Source organism: Harpia harpyja, chromosome 8, assembly GCF_026419915.1.
Source record: "Harpia harpyja isolate bHarHar1 chromosome 8, bHarHar1 primary haplotype, whole genome shotgun sequence".
Lineage (NCBI taxonomy): Eukaryota > Metazoa > Chordata > Aves > Accipitriformes > Accipitridae > Harpia > Harpia harpyja.
This window is the reverse complement of record NC_068947.1, coordinates 27,066,390-27,086,618: the sequence shown is the minus strand read 5'-3', so window position 1 is coordinate 27,086,618 and position 20,229 is coordinate 27,066,390. Positions and strand designations below refer to the sequence as shown.

Sequence of the window (20,229 nt, the reverse complement as noted above, 5' to 3'; positions counted from 1 at the left end):
CCCTCATGGTGCTATGCTGAGAACATTAGTCATATGTTAGAAAGCATTTTGAACAATACCTTCTTTTTGCACAGTTGGGGGAATATCTGGTAGCAGTCCAAATCCCCATTGATTTTACTGTGTTGTTTTATTGTTTCATAAAAAGTTTTAAGTGTAGCCCTTTTCAAGTGGCTGGCTGTTTCTTCAAGCAGTAGACTTTAAGATCCTTGCATTAAGAAGTGCACAATAGTTTTATAGCAGAGGAGAAAATGGGGTTGCAAGAACCAAGGTAGTATTCCCCTTTAATTTGTAGAATCATAGAAAGATTGGTTGGAAGAAACATCTAGAGTTTATCTAGTTCAGCCTCCAGCTTGAAGCAGGACTGGTGCCAATCCTAGATCAGGTCAGGCATGGCTTTGTCTAACTCAGTCTCAACCCCCAAGGATGGAGATTCCTCGCCCTCTTCTCTTGGCATAACCTGTTTCAGTGCTTCATTTCTCTCCCAGTGTATAAGTGTTTCTAATATCTGATCTGAACGTGCTTCAGTTGCAGCTTGTGACTGTTGCCCATGCTATGCTATTTGCCACTGTTGAGAAGAGTCTCGCACCGTTGTTTCTGTCTTCACTGCACAGGGATGGTACGTGACTGTTCAATCACCCCTTGGCATTCTCTTCATCAGACTAAATTAGCCTCGGCATCTGTGTATTGTTCATGTACCAAGCTACCTCCTGGTAGCTCTCTGCTGGACCCTATGGGGTTTCTTTTTGTGCCTGGACACACAATCCCAGGTTTGTCCCTACCAGCACTAACTGGATTGGGACAATAAACTTCTCTCAATCTGTGGGCTCCAAATACAGCCCAAGTAGGCAGTCTGCCATCCTGGTGTCATTGAGCTATGCAGCCTTGGCTGGATGTGTTGGCCTGCTGCATGCATCTGTTCCTATGCAAGCCTTTCAGCCTGACCAGAAAGACCCTTTCACCCTTGCCCCAAAGGGCTACAGTTATCTTTGATCTAATCGAGGTTTCTGTTGGGCATCTTCTTGGCGCCTGCATGGGTGAACATCGATGAATAGGGTTAGCCAGAGGAGACTCTGCAGTCTCTGATGCTGCAGCTATTTTTCCTTCAGTTGAATTACAGAACTGGGATTTGGGCTTGTGAGTTTTAACTACAAGAATGTGATCAGTTCTCCTAAGGACTGAGCCAAACTTCACCAGTCTCCAGGAGATACATTTCCATAATTTTGATTGACTTACTTAAATTAATGCTTCTAAATTTTAGGATAGCAAAAGATTAGCCATCAATGAATGTTGTTTAATTTATCATCAAATAAATTTCAATGCTTCAGAACATCCACAATCCTATGCACAAAAAAAATCTGAAAATAATATTTCTTAGAAGCTGGTTCTAAAATAGTTATTTATTTAACAAGCAAAATGAAGGTCTAATAAGTACTTGGAGGAGACCTGATATTTTAAAGGTTAGGTTATTCAAAGAGCATTTGGTTTTGAAATGCATTTAAATTATGTGGTTTTAAAGCTCAATATGTATTTCCATTTTAGCCTATTGAATTGTGTAAAGAATTGGTTAAGTATGCCTTTGTTTAGCTTAACAAGATCTTCTTACAGTAAGCAGTATCAACTGTTTGAAGCACTCTCTTTCCCAAACTTTAAATATAGTGCTACCTAGGAAGTTTTTAATTGTCCATTCTTTCTTTCTCCTCTCCTCTTCCCCTTCCATTCCCTTCTCTCTCCTCCCTTTCCTATTCCTTCCCCTCCATTTTCCTTCCCCTCCATTTTCCTTCCCTTTAAGATATACAAGTACTTTTAATGGAAGTTAACTCCATTTTTAAAGATTTGGTATTAAGCAGTTGGCTGTGGTCATCATAAAGGTAGTATAGGAAATTTTAAAACTAAAACTTGGAAAAAGGGATAGGAAAGGGAGTTTTTTTGGTTGGTTTTTTTGTGGTTTTTTTTTTTTTTTTCAAAAGAAGATATAATCCCAATACTCACTAAAGCTTTGAGTATCTGTGTATTTTAATGTGTGTTATTGCAGTTGCGGGAAAGAAGCACATCTTGTTAACATGATAAAAAACGTTGGCTTTGTTCTCTGCTGCAAAAAATACAATTTTGTAATATACTTCTTACTAAAAACTAAACCAACACCTAATGTGTTTGTGTATGTTACATTTAAATAGAATGTAATCAAAATAGCAACATAAGACATTTATAAAAGAACAATACAGAAACAATTGAATAAAAGCAGTATTGTGTCAAACCTGAAGAAAGGAAAGCTGACTTGTGGAGCAAAGTGTTGGGTTTTATAATAATATAACAAAATCAAAGGAATTAAAGAGAAAAGAAAATTAGGAAAATTCGCCTACATCAGTTTTACTGCTGATATGAAAAATCAGGAAAGTTAGGACAAAAAAGTATTATTTTATGGATAGTCAGTATATCCATTACACACTCTTATAAATTCTCATTTTATACTCTTAGAAGGTTTCTATATGGAAAAGAAGAATAAGTTGGACTTAACAGTGATACCTCATGTGTTCACTGATACAATGATTCATCTCAGTAAATTGCTTTTGTTCCAGGAATGTTTCTTCTAGGATTTTTTTTTTCCTAAACTATGCTGTGATTTACATTAAATACAAGTTGAATTAAGGGTGCTTTTTAAATAAATAAACTAGAAAATGAACTTCTAAAGAAAACCTATTTATTGTTACATCCTAAGTATGTTAAATGACAAAACCCATCTTCCGGAGTCATGACTATTCAATACATTACAAAGGATGTTGTCATTCCCCAAATTTGCTCTTTTCTAATGGCTTTGGATTACACATTTGCTTGCTCTATTTTAATTAATTTATAGCACTGTACATTTTGTGAGTATAATTGTCCCATAGATTACTTAATCTTTTCCTATTAGTTTTATTTCAATAAAAATAGGTATCAGAGAGAATCCTCTGAAGGACTCTAGGGTGGCGATGTTACTTCAAGTTCCATTTGTATACTGACATCTCAGAATCCTACCCCATAAAAATAAAAATTAAATATATGGAGAAAAGTAGCTTAACAGGGTAATTGTGGTTTGGGGGCCGTACACAAAATATTAAAGCAATTTTTTCAAAGTGCATTTTTTATATCAACTACTGAAAAGTATTTTATAAGGCAATTATTCATGTTAGTGAACATTATATTATATTAATTATACCTGATCTACCACACTATATATCTTTATTCACAGATAATTGTTTATATTCACAGTTAATTAAGCCACTACAAGTTTTATTCAAAAATAATGCAATAATTATACATTATAGTGCAAAGAATAATGGAAATTCCTGACAGAGCCTTTCTCCCTGATTTTTAAAATGGTTGTGTTTGTTTCTGTGTATACATTTTAGGGAATGACTTAAGCCTTGATATTGTCTCCATATATACTAATGAAAGTTATGCCCATGATTTCACTGGCAGTAGGATTCGCTGCCATTATGTTTTTTCATATAATGTGGAACTTGAAATATTTTCATTACCAAAGTTCATTTATTTGTGTTAGTTGAATTCTGACATTCATAGCCAGGTGCTTGAATCAGTATTTATGAAAGTAATTGTTATTTGGGCAAGGCAGACAGATGGAACTGAGACAGCGTGGCTGTTTCTGCATATGAATAAACATTTTGCCTACTGCGTAGCAAAATCCTGTTTTATTTTTTTCCTGTATTTTTTTTCCTCCGTGGCAATTTCTAACTTCATTTTGTCAACACTTCTGTGAGCTAACTCTGTAAGGCTCAGCTAGAAAAAGAGTTTTTATACTCTTCCTCCTACTGTGCAAACACATAGATTAAACAAAACAGTGTTGCTCATCCCAGGCAGACAGAGGTTTTGGGAGAAGTTCCTCAGATTGTGTGACATCTACAAAAGTCTAAGACATTTGTACAGAACCTTAATGCTTTACTATCATAGGTCCCTCACAGCTCTGCTCACATGTCCTACTACCATAGGTTCCTCAGTGCTCTCTTCCTGTGTCTTTTTCTTCTGTCCATAAAAGAACATGAGTCAGCATTGCAAAGCAAAACCTGTTTAAGCTTCATAAAAATGCTATTCATTTTTTCCTCTGAAAGCGATTCAATTATTTCCGGGGGGGCTCAGTTTTTCCTTGAGAGTAGTAAAATAAGGAGTAAAAGGTGCAGCAAAATGCTGCTAAATCAAAACACTCCACTTATTAACCTGCACTGTATTTGATCTGCATTCAGTCTGTGTAGTAATAGAGATTCAGACTAGAGGGAAAGAAATAGGAAAAAAAAACATGCTAAAATTTGTAATGCTTGTTTGACAGAAATTTCACACTGCTGCCACTATTTCAAATATGTATGAGTGAAGAGGATATTTCAGCAATGATATGTCTCAGCTACTTTGTTTCAAAGTAAATTTATATCCTACACTTCAGTTAGATCTGACAAACTCAAGGGATTGAATTTGGAACTGGAAGAACATTGTTCTATGCAACAGATAGCTCTCCAATGACAAAAATGTATTGATGTGATATTTCTGTTAATTAACCTCATATAAGATTTACCTTGAGATTAATGTAGTGTAACTGTACTATTAGTTCCCCTAACCTTCCTTGCTTTGGTGATGGTTTATGTAATATATCACAGTCCTTAGAAGATTTCTGAGGTAGATTTCTTTTGGTGAAAAGACAATTTAATATGCCAGACATTTCCCCTCTCATTCTACTGTAATAAGGTAATATAAACAACCTACCCTGGAACCAGAAAAGCAGCTGGGGATTTTTGTTTTGTTTTTACTGACTCAGATTTATGGTACAATTTATTTCACAGCAAATCTTGTGTCAGATGTTGTTTTCCTATGGTTCATCTTGACAGCAGTTAAAATTCTGCAATAATAAATTCAACTTTTCTAGCTGAAATTCTTACACTCTGTATTTGAAATGGTATGGAGTTCTGCATTTTTGTCTATCTATTTAACATATAACTTTTGTGGGTTTTTTTCCTGTACTGTGTTCATCCTTTAATGTTTTAGATTTGCTTGAAAATTAGAAGAATCTGTAAGACAAAAAATAAGGACTTTATTTTTAATGTTGCTTAAACTTTAGGATTCTTGCCACAGAATAGGTTAAGCTGAATTTTGCTATTAAGTAAGGTTTAATTTGGGGGGGGGGTTGTTTCTTTTTAAATTCTGGTCTACAAAATTAAGAAAACCCAACAATGTTCCTTGCTTACCCTTTCAAAAAAGTATTTATGATTTTGTTTTAAACTCTCTATACAGTATGTTAAACCAAAACCAAAATAACTGGTAACTTGTATCATGATCTCCTCTTCCAAGGGTACCGTGTGACTTGCAGCCTCCCTGTTTATCATCTTATAAGTGGAAAACACTAAGGTCTGAGCTGGTGTGCACCATGTTAATTGAGCCCAGCAATACCTGCAGAGTTCACACGAGAATCTTCTGTCTTTTCCTCTTTGGAGTAGTTCTTCAAAGTCTACTCCTCAATGTAAACATTCACTATGTAAATAATTCCAGCAAAATTGATTAGTCTGCAAAATTGAATTCTTCAGATAAAGCATGCAGATACTGTGATTAGGAAGATAGTATAAAAACAGAAGCAGACAGGTAGGACAGGTAGAAAAAGACTGAAAAATTTCAAATCATATTCTGAAAGAAATAAAGGAATTTCACTTTCAGTATATTTGGGACTTGATACATGCCAATGAATATACCAATGGCATAATTCACACATATGGTATGCAGTGGACCAATTTTTTCACATTCATATACTGAAAGTCCTGTATTTCTTTCAGAATATTATTTGAAATTTTATAGCTAATTACGTCAGTGATCATTGAAAACTGTAATCAAAATATCCATTGTGGCCAGGGCTATGAGCTATGGACTCCTGCATGCTGATTTTGGCTGGGATAGAGTTAATTTTCTTCCCAGTAGCTAGTATGGGGCTATGTTTTGGATTTGTGCTGGAAACAGTGTTGATAACACAGGGATGTTTTTGTTATTGCTGAGCAGTGCTTACACAGAGTCAAGGCCTTTTCTGCTTCTCACCCCACCCCACCAGCGAGTAGGCTGGGGGTGCACAAGAAGCTGGGAGGAGACACAGCTGGGACAGCTGACCCCAACTGACCAAAGGGGTATTCCAGACCATACAACGTCATGCTCAGCATATAAAGCTGGGGGAAGAGGGAATGGGGGGACGTTCAGAGTGATGGCGTTTGTCTTCCCAAGTAACCGTTACATGTGATAGAGCCCTGCTTTCCTGGAGATGGCTGAACACCTGCCTGCTGATGAGAAGTGGTGAATGAATTCTTTGGTTTGTTTTGCTTGTGTCGGTGGCTTTTGCTTTACCTATTAAACTGTCTTTATCTCAACCCACGAGTTTTCTCACTTTGACCTTTCTGATTCTCTCCACCATCCCAAAGCAGGGGGAGTGAGTGAGCAGCTGCGTGGTGCTTAGTTGCCGTCTGGGGTTAAACCACGACACCTGTAAGAAGAGTTTCGTTTGCATACGGAAAGATAAATAAGCTGGTTTTATACTTAAATAACAGATATGTACCTTAAAAAAAATTAACTAGTTTATTAAGTATTTTCTTTCATCTTCAACATATTTCAAAAATGTAAAACACTTAGCAAGCAGTGAACGTTTCACTACTCTTAGATTATTCTTAAGCCCTGCACTTTTGTGGCATACTGTGGGACAGTTCCTTAATCTTACTTAATTATTCTAAATATTCTTTTACAACTGAAGTATTTAAAGTATTCTGATCAAGAATAGTTCTTTTCTTTGTTTTCCAGGAAGACATAGTTATAATTTTTCTCTTGTGTATAAAATATATCCACATCATACCACCACTGATACCAAATGGTTCCAGTTTTTGAGGACATATTATGTGATCAGATTTAGTTGGGTTAATTCCATAAATGTATTTATGAGAGTCATTGTATCTAGACATACAGTGCTCTGCAGGGAACTCTAAAGTAGATACTGATTCTTTAAATACTGCATATATTAGTAATTTTATTCATTTAGATAGGTCCCAGGAGTCACTCAAGTGTTTATAGAATCAGATCCTTAGGTTTTATGTAGTTAACACATTCGTGTTTTATAAAGTGTAGACTCCTAGTCATGTTTTTATGTTGTTTAAATTTTAAAAACATTTACAGTAACACTAATTTTTAGTATACCCTAAGGTTTATTTTTGGTGGAATTATTCTGCCTTGGAGAGTAATCATGGCTGAAAGGCAAGTCAAACACTGCTACTGCTTGGTTTAGATTTTAAATTTCATCTTACCATAACTGAATGTTATTTATCATAATCCTTCTCTTCTCCAAATTCTATTCTTATTCTCATGATGGTACTTTATTTTTTCCTGACATGGTTATACTTTATAGTTTGATATTTGTAAATCTCATGAAAATGATAAAGCTAAAATATGCTGGAAGACACACAATTCTACTGTTTTGTTTACAAGAAAACAGTTACCATGTTTCAATTGCAAATTCATGCAAAGTACTCATAATAGAGTGTGAAATGTAAAAGTTACTGTTTTTCCAAAATTCATTAAATCCCTTTAGCTCCACACGTAATGGGACCTCTGTCTGCTGCAGAAACTAAAGAAATAGAAATTCTAATAAATCTGGGCTCCAAAGAATAACAGAGTACTGACAAATAATTATACTTTCAGTAATACATAACTTGAAAAGCAAGCCTAAAGCAGCTATTAAAATACTCCTCTATAATGAAAAAACTAGACTCCCTAGAGACTGAGAAAGAGACTACTGGCTGCTTCTCAAGACATTACAATTCTATATCCTCTTGTAAGATAATACAGGCCCTCTTTCTCTGGGCAAGACAAATACTGATGTGCTTAAAGTAAAGTTCATCCAATTTATGTCCATTCCCCAGTATGAATCTGACATGTGGAGAGCTCAGCACAGAGCTTTCAAACAGTGAGCAGGCAATTGCTGTAGAGACAATAAAAGAAAGCTTTCTTGTAAAGGCGGGGTAATGGTCCAAGAACTCTGTGTGGATCGAAGTTTCCAAGTGTGTATTCAACATTGATATTCATAATATACAGTACTATGGTAATATACAATTCCCATAAAGGATCCTGGAATCCAACATCCTTTTCCTGGATTTTGTGTCTAGATTTGATGCGTACATTACAACAATAATATTCTTAGTGCTGTAAAATATTCTTTTTGGCAAGCTCTTTCACCTGTTTAGTGCTTCTGATGGCATCTCCAGGTAGAATCATAGAGATAGGTTTAGGCTGTGTGAAAGATTGCTGCCAGAGATTCAGTCTTGATTTCTGAAAGCATGTCCTAAGTTCAAACCTATTTGCTTCCCAAATCAATTTTTGTTTGTTTGTTTGTTTTTGTTATTACTTAATATGCATTTCCATATACCTCCTCTTAAATATGTGCAAACATGCCTAATTCACTTTCAGGTCCTTAGGATAACTAAGAACTCTTCCTTTGATCATCATAGCCATCTGTCATTTTAGGTCTTGAATACATTGTTAAACTGGCAGAGCATAACACCAGTAATTCACCACTAATGTGCACGGAGCTGCATCTAGGAGTGTAGACCAAGGATGGTTGATACTGCTCTCCATGAGGGAAAAATGGAAGTTATGAACTGTATGAAGGTGGCTTGAACATGCATCAGATGCCCATTGCCAGCTAAGAAAAAGGAAACTTCCATATTTTTTTTCCAGATTCATGTCTCCTGTTGTCACAATCCAAACAGAAAATATCAATTGCCATCAAGGTCCTCAATTGTTGCCTATGGCTTCTGTAACACTGACATTAAATTCCTTCAGAAGCATAACTTGCTCAGTCACAACAATGATTTTATGCAGATGAAAAAAAAGGGACTATTAGCACTCAACAAGAAAGCTAAGTTTGGAACCACTCAACTATTAGAAAATGGGACTCGTAAGTTGCACGTGAAGCAAACACATTATGAAATTGCCTGACTTTTTTTTAAATGTATTGCTTCATCAAATTTTGTTCCCATATTTTTTCTTTCCTTTACTTTAGCAATGGTTGTTCTCAGCAATTTGGAACCAAATACAACATATGAAATCAAAGTAGCTGCTGTAAATGGAAAAGGGCAAGGAGAGTATAGCAAAATTGAGATCTTTCAGACCTTACCTGTCCGTGAGTAATACTTGTGCTATTAAATGAAAATGTAAATGATTATTAGAATATGTTTTCTCCAGATCAGCTAATAATTTAAAGTATGATTCACTGTGGATAATATGTTTTATATTTATACACTACTTCCTAGTGTATAACATCAGTCTTTACATTGTTTATCAGAAATCATGTTTTGTTCCTCTTATTCCCCTCCACCAAGTACTATGAATGAACTTAAATTGGAGAATTTATCCCATTATCTATATTTTTGAGACTTAGACAAATCTTTGCTTTATATTCAAGAGCACAAACAACGAAAGAGATTAAAGACTTTTTCTCATTTACACTCAGGGTATTAGAGACATCTGTGAGAAATGAACCGGACCTTTCTAGAGACATTTCTTTAGCAAACTATGCTGCCACAAGTTTTGCAATTATTAAGCCTCAGACAGAAATCTTAAGTTATGGAAAAATCATGAGAATAAATGGTTTTAACTACAATTACATGCAAATGATAAATGCTACAAAGCCAATTCTATATTTGTAGTAACTTTATAGGCAAGAAATTCTGATTTAAATATTAAGGGCTCATGACAGATATTTTTCTCAAATTACTTTTCAATAGAAAAATAATAAACAAACTAAACACAAAAGGAGAAATAAAATAACTACCAGATGGCACTGTATAGTACTTAAACAAATATACCAAAATACATCAGCAACTATTACTAGACTAGTCTCTCATAAATCTGTTGCAACTGAACTGTTGTCTGAGTAGAGCGTTAATATAGTTAGCAATACCGGCCCTAATGGGATGAACAATAAAAGTCACACAACTACAAAGAACACAAAATATTTCTGTGTTACTATATTATGTTCTTATTGATACATTTCTTCTGTCCAAAACCAGTAACTTGGCAGCTTTCAAATTTCTTTTTGATTAAAGCATATGCATATTCTAAATTTATTGAACAACAGATAAAATAATTTGCTATTATTCATATGGAACATTATACCTGATAGAAAAGTGATAGAAACTGATAGAAATTATATATATGTTACCTGACAGAAAGCTAGGCAAATTCTATGTTGAGATCTAAGTCAATTTGTCTTTACTTTGATAAGGGATAAAAACAAATATTACAAATATGTCTAAAGGAACTGTATCTCTCTGGTTGAATGCAAATTTACACATATATTGAAGGTAAGACACTTCAGTATGGCAACACATGTTCATTTAGGATCTGATTTAAAACTATAATAGGCATTGTGTATAGAAATGATAATTAGTCTGAATTTCAATTAGCAAGTGGCTTAAACTGGCTATTAACGCTTGAATTGTATGTTTAAGACCATTTGTATCCTTTCATTACAGAGAAAATTGTTTTTGCTCTTGGAAATGTTATTCTTTACATTTCTTCTTAATATAGACTACTCTATAAGTATCTAATTTTTCCTTGGCACATTTATTGAAGTGTTAATTTACCTAATGTCTGTATTACAATTTAGATCTCGACATGGGACTAAAGCTCATGCTTAATGTTAAGGATGCTTTCCTGTAAGATAGTGTTACTCTTAAACTTCAGTGTGAGTAGCAGCTTACCAGCCCTGCTGAATTGATGGAAAATAATTTCTGAAGTAAATTACATCTGAAAGTGACAAAACTTGGAAGGTCTCAAAGAAACAAATACTTCTTTCACACTGCACATAATTTTGTTTCCTTGTGTGAGATAATTAATCTACGTTAGAACATACTTTAAGCAAAATATTTAACACGCTTCTTAAGGATGTTCTGCAGTGCTTGGAAGGATCATGTTGCTTTTAAAGATTTTGATTAATAATATTGTGGACAAGTTCTCAGCTGTAATTTAAGACTTATTTTATTGCTGAATTATTAATAGCTATTGTTTTTTCCTTGTTTAGGCGAGCCAAGCCCCCCTTCAATTCATGGACAACCAGGAAGTGGCAAGAGTTTTAAAATTAGCATAACTAAACAAGATGATGGAGGTGCCCCCATTTTGGAATATATTGTCAAATACAGAAGTGTAAGTATTTCAGTTAATCAAAATAGGTGGGTTTTGCTTAGCAATATCTGCTTTTAATGTGAAGAAGACTGTTGATATAATTTGAAATGTAACAAAATGGTTTGCATACTACAAAAAGAAAAGAAGATACAGTACAGTATGTTTTCTTTTTTGACTAGGTTGCTAATGTCAGATTATAAAATAAATTAAAAAAAAAAGAAAAGCATCTGTATTGATAGATAGCATCCTAGAGATAGAAAGCTATATTCTAGTGGTCCATATTAATTTTAATGACAGTAATTATCTGATCATGTTTCCTATTTTCTATCTTCCTAGATTCCAAGGCTCAACTTACAAAAGCCAAATAATTGACAAATTGTTAGGACTTTCATGAGTTTCAGTGTACAAAACAGTTCTTTAACAGCCATTGTGCAGAATTTATTTGCCTTCTGTCACCTACAGTCTGATTTGGTGTTCTCTCATCAAATCTGGCAAGTTTAGAAAACAGGCTTTTCTGCAATGTGTAATTTATTTTTCTGAAAAAAACAAAAAAACAAAAAACAAACCAACAACAAAATGTGTATTTTTTTAAATTATTAAAGTAGCTAAAATATCTTTCCTTTCCTGATATACTATGTTTAGAAATGATTGGGTTGAAGAAGTAACTATAGATTTGGCAAAAGCAATGAATTTAATTAAAAAGTGTGTATTTTGTAATAACTTCTTTGTGTTCTTTTAGGAAGACTATACAACTTTTATCTGACTAGACCCAATAAAAATACATTTTACAGAGTGTAACAGCAGATTTACATGTCTGTTTAGAGATTCTAAAACAGATTGGGAATGTAACATCAGATATTTAGACATGTTAAACAGAAGGTAGTGAGGACTGTATTTAACAGAAATGAGCAATCTTTGAGAAATTAAATGCAGAACCTGTTTTAGTGTTCCCAAAAAGGAAAAGCCAGTTCCTTATTTTGTAATAGTTTTTGTCACATTTCCTGATGTTTCCTATAGTGTAACTTTTTTCTGATAGTTCTGGGATTATGCAAGTGCTAAACCTGGCATGTAAAATGATTTTCCTAAGCTAAGTATAACCAAAGAAGATTGGTAGGTCCAAATCAATTGAGAAAAATTTGCTAGAGCTTTTAAGAATAGCTTGAGGGAATAACCAGCAGTTATTCTGATATCACTGATCCCTAAATCTTAATTGACCTTCTTAAATGACTTTCAGTCTAGTGAGTACAGTTGGCATAAAAGAAAAGTAATTGTAAAGGAGAGAGAGGCTAGTAAAATATGCAACACAAGATACAATGCAGTTTTGTGGGATTGAGCTTCCTAGTTAGAATACAATGCCTCTGGGTATTTAAAATTGACAAGATAAGAAAATAAACTGTTTGGATATAATATATGCATGCAGTATATGGAATTTCATCTGTTTCTGTGATTTAAGTAAGCTAAATGATTTTGGATCTATCCTGAATATATTTTGAAACCTGATTTTGATTTAGTGTTTTGACTAAGGTACAATATTATAGTATAAAAGACCACTTTTCATGTGTATTGTTGAAGGATAAATGTAGAGTTTAAGCAGTAACTGGAAACTTAATAGGTTACTGAAGAAGATAGCTTTTACTTGGACCTCAAATCCATATCTCCTTCAGCTTCCAATTGAAAAAGCAATTTGACTAAATTAAAGGCCTTCCTACAACAAAAAACTACAATATATTTTTGGTGTTTTAATCAGAATGAATGGATGCTATTAAAAGTTCTTAATTATCTGTTGACTGCTTCTCTTCTGTCTTCCTCATTGGTCATATTTAAGTAGTTTTCCTAGAACTCTTGCCAGCCTCATTAATAGCATCTAGACCAATGTATTTGCTTGCATGTTTAAAGAGCATATTAGATAACAAGCTGTACATCAGTGGCTTTTTCTTCAGCTTCATCAGCTTATGTCTTATTAAGAGTCAGTTCCCTCATATTTAAGTTTTATACAGTTGGGTTTTTTGTTTTTTTTTCACTGGGAGGAGGACAACCTTTAAGATATTATAGCAATATTATAGCCTGGTTTAGGGCAATTGATAAGTTTTCTTTTTCTGGAAATCACGTGTTTCATTCTGTCAAATATTGCTTTCCTAACATCAGTTTATTCATATTATGGGCAGGACTTACTAACTATAATGAGATAATAAGAAGCTTCACATTTTGTTCTGTATTCCAGAGAAGTAAGTACTATGCAATTTTTATGAGTAGCAGCCTCAAATTGATTTATGCTGTTACACGAAGGAAGTCAAGACAGTCTTACAAAGCTTCACTCTTGGAATCTGAAGCTGATAGCATACATTGATTTCAAAGTTACCTTAGGAAAGAATAGGAGGAGAGAGAGAAAGACAAGGGAAAATTGTTCCCCGGTAGCCAGCTGGGAAGAGTAGTGATGGGGATTCCCTAGACAAGTGTCCTGTCTGATGTGGGAGGTGACCGCCCAACCACATTTCTCATAGTAACTGTGTAATTTTAATGGGGACCAATTCAAGCTCCCCTTCGGCTGTTCCTGCTTATGGTGCTATTAAAGTTGATTGGGGCACAGGTGATGAGGTGCTGGTATTGCACAATGGATGTTAAGCTTTATGTATGTGGAAATGTGTACTGAATTTGTAAATGGCTGTTTTCTACTGTGTTATTTACCAAGTACTATAGTAATAGACTAAAAGCTAGAAGGGAGGGTTGAAGAGATTGTGCAGACTAAGGGGAAGGTGAGTTGATAAGGAGGGCCAGGAGGAAGGAGCACTTGGGATACAGGGGAAAGACTGCCACAGCAGCTCAGGGTAAGTGGGTGACCAGACGCAGACCTGCAAGAGAAAGGCAGGCTACAAAGCAGCCTTAACCCAGGTTAAGCTTAGCTCCAGAAACAGCATGCAAACAATGTGTGATCACCATACAGGAATAATCACTTACACATGACTCACATAGTCACAAACAAAAGTTTGTGCTTACCACTCAAGTGCATTTTGACCATGATGGATATTCTGTAGCTGCATATGTTGCCCATTGTTCTCTGTAAATATGTACCACTATTATCTTGAAGAGATTTGTTCCCAGCCTTCAGTTAAGATTTTGGTATCGTATCCTGAATTACTTCATAATACTTAAAAGCAAGTATTGAAATAGGCTTCTTAGTGATTGGAAAACAGAATTCTGTTTCTATACTTTTGCATCACAGAATGCCAACAGTAAGCTAGAAAAAAAAAGGGGGCAGGGGGTTGTTATGTTTTTCCCTGGCAGGCCAAGTTTCAGTAAAAATTTTAAATTATAATGAAATAATTAAAATATCCATCTTTTACAGTTATAAACTTTTAGATAGAAGAAAGAAAAATTAATTAAAATCCTGTTTTGAAAAACAATAATAGTATTTATTTTTTACTTTTACATTCCCAATGATATTTGGAGGAAAAGTGAGAAGAGCAATCAGTTTTGCAGGCCGGAAAGTTGTTAACCATGTTGACCTGTGACAGTGTTAATATTAATGCTCTGAATTTTGGCATTGACAAGTGTTTGATAGGTTATGTGCTTCATTCTTGTTTTACTATGTTGATGGAGGGCTGTGTTCATTTTCTTCCTTTATGATAGGTTCTATAACAAAACTCTGTAAATATGAATCATTTAAAAAGAGATACTTTCTTATTTACTCCCACTCTGAGATACCTACCATAAAACAGTTAAATGTTTTTGCACCTCTAAGTTCCACTTTACCTGCCAGATCCTTGGACTTTCTATGCATTTTAACACTATGTACATTAACAGCCATTTTGTGTTTTGTTTAGTATTTGTCCTGTATTACGCAGATCTACAAAGCACCATCCTAATGTAATGAATTCTTGTGAAGTCATTGCTTTAAACTATCAGGTTGTCTTCATGAGGATTTCTTGATATTTTTTCCTGCAAGCTTTCAAGAGAGTGTGGCATCTCCTGCCCTTTTTTTATCACAGGGACCAGCATAATAACAAGTCAGTTTGAGCTGAACTTTCAGCACAACAATTTAGGGAGGGTGGAGAATAAAGGAAAGGGTTAAAGGGGGTTAATCACTTTTCCTCACTTTTTATGAGCTCCCAGAGAAAGTGATCTTGGGTACAATGTAAAATGACCATTAAAGAGAGAGATGTTATTTTCTAGACTAGTAAATAGTTAGGTGCCTAAGCAGTGGATTGGCTTTACTTCCACTGTTGTCAGATGTGCCCTTAGTTTTGAGAAGCAGCCAAGTCATGGTAGACTGGAGTTTCACACTGCTTTGTTTACTCTTTTTTTTGTCAGGGTATTTAGGTGCTTAGGTTACTCACAGCTGTCTTACATATCTAGCTCTTAGACACTTCTGAGATTTGGCTGGTGCTTATTGTTAAAGCCAATACACATGCAATTAAGAAATAATAATTTTTTTTTTAGTGTCATTAGTCTGTGGCATTGTGGTTTCAGCTGAAATAAAGTTAATTTTCTTTCTAGTAGCTGGTATAGTGTTATGTTTTGGATTCAGTATGAGAAGAATGTTGATAACACTGATGGTTTCAGTTGTTGCTAAGTAGCGTTCATACTAAGTCAAGGATTTTTCAGCTTCTTCTGCCCAGCCAACAAGAAGGCTGGAGGGGCACAAGAAGTTGGAAGGGGACACAGCCAGCGCAGCTGACCCAAACTGGCCAAAGGAATATTCCATACCATATGACGTCATGCCGAGTTCATAAACTGGGGGGAGTTGGCCTGGGGGTGATTACTTGGGAACTAACTGGGCATCGGTCAGCAAGTGGTGAGCAATTGCATTGTGCATCACTTGTTTTGTATATTCCAATCCTTTTATTTTTATTATTCTCATTTTATAATTTTTGTTATTATTATCATTCTTAGTTTCTTCCTTTCTGTTCTATTAAACTGTTCTTATCTCAGCCCATGAGTTTTACCTTTTTCCCTCTGATTGTCTTCCCCATCCCACTGCGGGGCGGGGGGGAAGTGAGTGAGCAGCTGCGCAGTGCTTAGTTGCTGGCTGGGGTTAAACCACAACAGTTTGTTTCAACCAAAGACTTATACTGGGAAGAGGACAATATGAATCTAAGGCTTAAGAGTAATGGAAGTGGGCAGCAAGATCCCCAGAAATTGCCAGTCATTGGTTAGTCTCACAGCATCAGTGACTTTCTGCAAAGGAGTATTTCCACATTATATGAAACAAAACGAAAGGCAAATAAAGGAACAGTTTAATCTCTGAGGCTGCAGATCTGACTGCAGTTTCTGAAAATGTGCATTTGTTGGTGGATATTAATGATACAACTGCTAATAGTAAGTGATTATTGAAGACAATTGTATTGACTCACCCCTCAAATTAGACGGTAGTTTGTGATTTAGAAGTTTATTTCATTTTTTGTAGCACACTGTGCATATGTCGAGCTTTCTATAAATTTTAAGCAGTATTAATAATAGAACAGCCTAATAAAGTATGAAGTGTTCTTTTGTAGTTCCGTTTATTGCTCCTTAAGCTCCCAATTAAAGGGTCTTAGCATAAACAGGGAGATTCGTAGGAAGATTTAACTGACAAACTCTTGTTTTGGCTCTCTTTTCATTTCTACACTAATAGTAAAATAAATCTGGACACATTACTGAGCTCTACTTCATAAAAAGTACTTGAAAAATGCATGTGAAATAACAACTATAATGAAGGATATTGCAGTTCTTTTCTTTTTTTCTTTAAGATGCCAAAAGCAGACTGTATTCTGGAAGACTTAATCTGTTTGTCTTTAGAAGAAGACAAATTGCTTTCCAGATACTTTCTTTCTTCTTCTTCCTCCTAACTTGTGTTTGTCACTCTTCATAAAACATTTTGTTGCCTTTGAGCTCAGGGCTTGGACTTTGTTTCATTTATCTCAATCCACCCAGTTGGCTTCCCTTTCAACTAAACTTAGGGTGTCACTTCTCCGGCATAGCATGCAGGTATCCTGTTACATTTCAGCTCTTTCATTATTCTTCACCTGACCAAACTGTGGTACAACTGTCTTTTCACTTATTCTTGTGTCTGCAGAAGAGCAACCTCATTGTTTTCAAAATATAGTCATATATCTGTTTGCAATGCTGTCTTTTCCATCTGCAGGAACCATATTAGCCTGAATTTTTATTTTCCAATTCAGTAAATTTTTTCTCCTGTGATTCTGAATGTCTTTGGAATTCCCCAGTATATTCACACAGTTGTATGTGCACACACCACATTCATGTATGGATCTTCTGATCTGCCTCATGTTGATATTCTTTGGAATTGAGGTGTATTATTTTTTTCTTCTGACTTCTCCCAAACCTCACCAATTTAAACAGCCATTAAAATATGGTGCTACATAACATTGCTATTCCTAATATTACTAAGGAGTATTTGCATATGCATATTGCAATCAGTATTAATGCCTTTTATTTTAGCAGTGCTATACAAAAATATATTTTGTAAAAGTAGTTTGATATAGTCATAATATAAGTGGATTCACTCAGTGGAATGTAAATATGGGTGGATTCACTCAGTGGCATATCAGATGATTGCAACAGAAATTATCCACAAGGATATGGGAAAATATCCTTGACAGAAAATACCAGTTTCACTGTATGATGAGTAAACTACTTTTACTCCAGTGTATTTAGGTTCTTTCATGATTTGTAATGTGACTACCATTCTGATGTTTTTCATTGGTCTACTGCTGCACCAAGTAGGCACTTTTACCCTGCTGCAAATGTTCCTTCAAAGATGTTTTACTGTATTTTAATCATTCCCAGGACTATCATGTGTCAGTACAAATGCCAGTGCTGAAGAAGCAAGAAAGAGTTTAACAAAAGGTGAAGTCAGTATGGAAAACCCATCACACTCAGCACTGATAGTGAATAAGTTATTGCAGCTGTGCACATAAGGGAGTTTAGCCTGTCACACTATTTTCTGAAGACTCAGGGGGCACGAAACAGGCATAAGGAACATGACTGGGCCCTGAACTGTCTAATTTAGCTGCTATTTTCTTTGACACTTTTATCAGTCAAGAGCAAGATGCTTCAGCAAAGAGCCTAAATATAAGCTGCTGAGAAGTATGGTAGTCTGCAGAAAAAAGTTATACTTCCTTGTATTTGAAGGGGTTTTTTTTCCCAGAAAGTTTATATCCACTGACTGGGTCTGTGTTGCTGTATGGGTTGGATGGCTAGGATTTGGCTCTCAGCGTAATTTTTGCCACTTTATTGTACCTCAGTGTTTAGTAAGAATAGGACTGCATGGCTTCTTACTGACTGTTATTGATACTCCTTTGAACAAGATGGCTTTTGTGTTTGACAATATATATTGTTTTATCCTTTTAGCTATTAGTTATTTTGTAATTCTCATTTCTATAAAGAATAATTAAATATATTATGCATTAAAAGGAGTGATTGCAAAAGTAAGCATTCCAATTTTATGAAATGCCAGAATTAAGATTACAGCTGAAGTCCTCATTTGTTCCCTTTGTATACGTGTCTTAGATAATTGTCTGAATTGTGAGAACTCTTTTTTTCTCTAGAACGCCATCTTAATGATTTACTTGTATCTTCTCACCAGTGTAGACACAGGACTGCATACTTTCTCAATGGTGTTTATATTATTGCATACAACCTGGCTTGCAAATTGTTACTATAGTAGCGCATATAGCTACAGTTTGTGTATATTTTCATTATATAACTAATGTATGATATAAGTACAGCTTGCATTCATGAACAATTCAAGTATGGGTTTAATGGCAAGTTTCTTTAAAAGAACACTGTTCAAAATGTAATTGGAACATCTTTATAAAATAAACCTTTTACAGAATTTATTCTTAGCAGCATTTGTAAATAATTATCCTGCTGTTCCCCAAGATAAACATCAGTATTTGAGCAAAGTATAAATTGAAGCCAAAAGGTTAAAAGGGATTGCCTACAAAATCCCTAAATCCACATTGTGGAAACATGATTAGGAGTGGTCAAAATTATAAAATGCCTGAGTACTCAGAACTTCAAAATTAGATTATTTGAATGTTCATAACATCTGTAAATGAAACTCCATGGTTTCTGTGCATCATGTAGACTCATAGTTTAGACAAATAATACAAGAGATTCTGAGAATTTAAACTAATATTTGCATCTTTACAGAAAGACAAGGAAGACCAGTGGCTAGAGAAAAAAGTACAGGGTAGTAGAGACCACATCATCTTAGAGCATCTTCAGTGGACTATGGGTTATGAAGTACAAATTACAGCTGCCAACAGACTGGGTTATTCTGAACCAACATTATATGAATTCAGCATGCCACCAAAGCCTAACATTATTACAGGTAAGTTGATTTTAGAGTGTTTTCTTTCTATGAATTGTTTACTACTCTTAGTACACTGATGTGTGTAGTTGAACATAAGGTAATAGAAGTCGTCTTTAACTGACAAAGCCCGAGGCCCCACACTCTATTATCAGCAAAGACTTGATTCAAAACCCTTAAATGGGACCCCATTTCCTACTTTTCCCTTAGTAATAAAGTCATTTGTAAGTACAGAACAAGTATTGAATCTTCAACCCAGATAATGACAGTTAACAAGAAATATAGTATTTAAGATATACCTCCTATACATTTTTAAATTGCCTTGTACTGCCTATTTGTCTGTTGTAAGCAACTTAGTTGTTAGAATTCTTGATTTCAGTCCCATCTCTACCTGTGCTTCAAGATACACATGTAATAAAGGTATTTATTTTAGTGTCTGATGAGGTTAAGACTTCAAATAGTCTTGTTTAGATACCATCTTACTGATTCACCCTAACATGGTGAGCATACAGCCTTGTATTAGGCCTATTTACAAGCTTTGAAATCTATAGAAATGTCATTCATATTTTTAAGTGTGTAAACAGGAAGGTCTGGATTTTTTTTAAGGAAAACTGCATAATAGTTAAGAGTGAGTGTGTTCCACTAACTAATTTATCAAGTTTTAATGCTTCGTAATGTAAAGTTATATTTTGGTGCAACAATGCAAAATTATTTCATTCAAAATAAACCCA

At 34.8% G+C, this 20,229-nt stretch overlaps 1 protein-coding gene across 1 annotated transcript in view; it reads left to right on the top strand.

Annotated features, from left to right (window-relative positions):
- Nucleotides 1-20,229, top strand: part of NCAM2 (neural cell adhesion molecule 2) — a 331,544-nt gene that overhangs the window by 278,024 nt on the left and 33,291 nt on the right. The window contains exons 13-15 of the mRNA XM_052794652.1: nt 9,062-9,181; nt 11,084-11,205; nt 19,339-19,519. Of these exons, the coding sequence (XP_052650612.1) occupies nt 9,062-9,181; nt 11,084-11,205; nt 19,339-19,519 (423 nt within the window). The remainder of the gene's footprint in view (nt 1-9,061; nt 9,182-11,083; nt 11,206-19,338; nt 19,520-20,229) is intronic.